Source organism: Pan troglodytes, chromosome 1 (genome assembly GCF_028858775.2).
Source record: "Pan troglodytes isolate AG18354 chromosome 1, NHGRI_mPanTro3-v2.0_pri, whole genome shotgun sequence".
In the NCBI taxonomy this organism is placed as follows: domain Eukaryota; kingdom Metazoa; phylum Chordata; class Mammalia; order Primates; family Hominidae; genus Pan; species Pan troglodytes.
This window is the reverse complement of record NC_072398.2, coordinates 211,277,719-211,281,691: the sequence shown is the minus strand read 5'-3', so window position 1 is coordinate 211,281,691 and position 3,973 is coordinate 211,277,719. Positions and strand designations below refer to the sequence as shown.

Genomic DNA, 3,973 nt, shown 5'->3' with positions numbered 1-3,973 from the left:
TTAGAATTATGGGAAACCATTATTCACTTATTCAGAAGAGGGAGCTGAGATCCCAGAAGCTGGTGACAGTCTTCTGGGTGCTGAAGGGTCCATGGCTCCTGGGGCAGGGTTCTTTCTACAGAGAAGGGGTAGCCTGGGAGGCTAGTGATGGTCCAGGACATATCTCTGAGCTGTCAAGCAGGGATGGGTTTGCAGGAAAGGAATTTTCCAAAGGGAGGGCCTTTGGTGCCAATGTTCCCCAGGCCTGGACTACAGCAGCCCGAGGCGGGACCTCCAGGGACGGGGGGAGGCCGAGCATAGCCTCAGCAGGGCGGGGTGGGTCCGGCGCACAGCTTGTTGGGATAATGGGCATATTTGCGGTTGTAGGTGCCCAGGTTGCGGCGAAAGCAGAGGGCAGCCCTCTTGTCACACTCGCAGGTCAGCCGCTGGCAGATGGTCCTGCCGGCTGGATGGGACAAAGTGAGTCAGGGACCACAGAGGCTCAGGACACGTGTGGGACAGCTCTTGGCTGCTTCTGGGTCCACGTTCTTGACCTGGACCAACTCCATTCTGATGGAAGCCCAAGCTCCCGGGTTGTTTCACGGATGGGTGAGACAAGAGACACGGGCGGGGCGCACTGTGGCTCAGGACACCAGGGAAGCTGGAAGCTTGCCCTCGCTGTCCCTCCCTGCTCTCCCAAGCCCAGGCTGACTGCCCTTAGCTCTCTCCGGCCTTAGGGACACCACGTGGTTCGCTAACTCTCACTGCTCCCGACCAGGGGGATTTCTAGGCAACCCCTGCACCCCTGTGTGATGCGTTGCTGATGGCGGATTGTGGCCATCAAGCAGAGAGGACAGCTACGAAATGACAGCAACTCAATCTGATGGCTATGTGTGCCCCAGAGTGGCGTGGGCCTAGGCTGGAAGCCACTGGGACCAAAGCTGGGGGCTGCTCAGGGCCCTCTGCCTGTCCTCATCAGAGTGGACACAGCCCAGTTTTCTGCCCATACCCAGCCTGGGAGTCAGACTTCTACCCTGACCTGTCCTTCCTAGAGCCAGCTGGCATCAGCTCTGTAGGGGCCCAGAAGGCTCCTCCTGTCTCCGCTGCAGCTGCCTCTGTCACCTCTGCCTGCAGTGGCCCTGGCTCCCTTTTGTCCCCATGACTGTATCTCACAGCTCAGGCCAGGTGCCTCATTTCCCCTCTTGAAGGTGAGCCTTCGTCTCCCGTCAGGGCTCTGCCCACGCCTGCTATGTCAGCAACACCCAGGGTTGGAAGGGACTCTTAACGCCGAGCCGGTCAGCCTCTTTTGGGGGGCTCTTTCCAGGAGCTGGGCTGAGCTGGGGAAGTGGGTATAAGCCTCTCTGTTTTCTAGGTGAGGAAACAGAGGCTTTCCAGGGATTACATCACTTGTCCAAAGTCACTGGCAGGTGGAAGGTGACGCCCTGGGTAGAATCCAGAGCTTGTGTCTCCACCCACCTGCCTCCTCCTCTCAGCCCTGATCCTGGCAGGTGGCTGCGCCTGCCTTGCGTGGACTGCCAGCGACAGAGACTCAGTACCTGGCACATTGCCCTGCCGAGTGGATGGCGGCAGAGGAAATGGAGGCAGCTCTGCCCTGCCCCCAGGACAGAATTTAGAGACCTGAGTCTGCCGCGACCTCCCGAATCCTTCCGCGCTGCACCATCCGCCCACCAGGCCCTGCCTTTCTTTCAGGCTGCTCCTGGCTTTGTGGCAGGGAGAAAGCTTGGCTCTCTCATGTGGGGTCCCTCGACAGTCTCAGTTGGTTTAGGCTGGTTGCCTGGGCCTGGGACTGAAGGAAAGCTAATTGGTCCAAATGGGCACTGGACATGGCACAGCTGAGCAAATGGGTCCAGCCTGACAGTCCCAGTGAGAAGTCAGCCTTTGGAAACAGCATCTGCTGTCCCCAGTCAAAGCCCCAGCTCGTTCTGTCCTAAGGACTTCACCTTTAGCTCCTGTTGAGGCCTTGGGAGGGTGCCTGAGTCCAGCTCCTCTGGGCCCTGGCTCAGCTCAGACCCCTCTGCTCCTCTTTCCAGAGGCTGGAGCTGGGAGGTGTCTGTGGGTAGGGAGATACCTGGGGCTGAGGGCTGCACTGATGGGGTACGGGCTTCTCTGGCCTGGGTACCTGGTGAACATCTGGGTCTCCACTGTTACATGGTAACGGGAAACCCCATGCCTCCAGCCCAGGGTCTGGCTCTGATAAGGCCCAAGGTCACCATCAGGAGGGGCTTCCTGTCTTAAGCTGCCTCCACCCACCTCACCGCAGGGTGTCTGGGTCACTTCAGGGCTGTCCACCTACCGCAGAAAATGCCACGTTCGCTGACAGAGAAAAGATACTTTTCCAGTTTGGGCTCACAGCCCAGCTTCTCCAGACGCCCGTAGCAGCAGTCGTGGGCGTGGCAGCACCTGTAAGGGTCATGGTTGACCTGGAGGGACCTGTGAGCCAGGCTGGGCTGGACCAGGGGCTGCTCGGGGCCCCCGAGCCCAAAGCAGCCCAGAGGAGAGATCAGCCTGAATTTTCCAGGTGCCCCCAGGCTCCCCTCCTTCTCCCAGGATCCTCCCAGGATCCCTCAGCTCCTCCATCCCCATGGAGGTCCCCCCTGCAGGCTGCTTCCTCACCAGTCAGTCTGGTCCACCGGCCAGTGGGAGCCACCGATGCCGCAGTAACAGCCATAGTCGTTGTACTGCAGGGCGGACTTGCCTGTCATCTTCTCAATCATCACCCCAAACTGGACCAGGTTCCCGGTGACCAGAGCCACTGTGGAGAGGGAGAGGGAGAGGGAGAGGGAGAGGGAGGGCCCCACCCTCTGCAGCCAACTTCCCCCGATGTCCCTTCAAATCTGATCACAGGCATCTCTCCAGTTGTCCAGTTAAGCTCACCTCCCCAAAGCAACCCACTCTCAACAACAACCGTGGTAATAAGTAATAATATTGCCAGTGACATCCTTTGCACCTTCGTCCCCTAGTCCTCACCTCCAGTGTGTCAGCCCCCCCAGCGTCCCCTCCCACTCTTCTATCTACTACGATGTCACTCATTCACCCCTTCCAGGGGCTCCCCACCAGCCACCAGTCCTCCCCAGGTGTCAGCCCTTATCTCACCCAGGAACACTCTGTCCCCCCAAGTCTCATCAGATGGCACTGGACCTGTCTCCTGACCACCTCAGCTGACCTCCCCAAATTCTTCCCGGTGCTCCTGACTCAGCCATGGGACTGAATCCTGCCCACCTCGGCAGGTTGGAGCCAAACATGGAAGCTAGGGTAGGAGAAGGAGCCTAGGGTGTGCCATCCGGGATGCGCCAACCCCTGGCCCATGCCCCTCACCCCTCCCAGCCTGCATTCTCCTCCCCTCTGCTCCAGCCACCGCTGGCTCAGGCAAAACTGGCCTCAGGGTCACCCTGGTGGCAGGAAGGGGGCAGCCTCCAGTGTTTGGCATCCACCACACCCTCGGTAGGGCCAGGCTCAGGGGCATCCAGGGAGCTTGGGGTGGCCAGATGGGTCAGAAGGCTGAAGGTCACAAAGATCACTTACCCAGGAGGCAAAGGAACACCAGCACGTGGGGAGGTTTCATCCCAGGTTGGGGGGAAGGGAGGTGCACAAGGAGCACAAAAGGCAGCAGAAGAAAGCAGCAGGGCCACCTCTGATCTCAGGGAGCCTCCTAATTAGTTAAATACCCAGGTCCTGTCCACTCCCTGTCATTAACCCGTGAGTGCCCAGTGATGCAACAATTCTTCCAGGTCTGACACTTTGGCCAAGTCCCCGGGGAGGGGCCAGCTGGGGCCTGTGGGCTCTGCTTCTAGGCAGTGTGGGGGATTGGCGGGCAATCTCGTGGCTCTTTCTACTCACACCCTTCCCGTCGCCCACCCTTTCCAAAAAATCATCCATTGACCACGCTGTGGGGTGCGGGCTGTGCCGGGTGCTTGTCATTCTTGGTATCTTTTCCTCATCTCCACTTGACTGAGACTCAGAGAGACTGAAAAAC

At 59.3% G+C, this 3,973-nt stretch overlaps 1 protein-coding gene across 1 annotated transcript; it reads right to left on the bottom strand.

Moving 5' to 3' along the window:
• On the bottom strand, positions 1–3,645 carry PLA2G2E (phospholipase A2 group IIE). The gene is made up of 4 exons (XM_054680218.2): positions 3,523–3,645; positions 2,614–2,752; positions 2,294–2,400; positions 1–445 (listed from the first exon to the last, which is right to left on the bottom strand). The coding sequence occupies exons 1-4, from the start codon at positions 3,560–3,562 to the stop codon at positions 303–305; spliced, it is 429 nt and encodes a 142-aa protein (XP_054536193.1). The 5' UTR covers positions 3,563–3,645; the 3' UTR covers positions 1–302.
• Between the last annotated feature and the right edge of the window lie 328 nt (positions 3,646–3,973).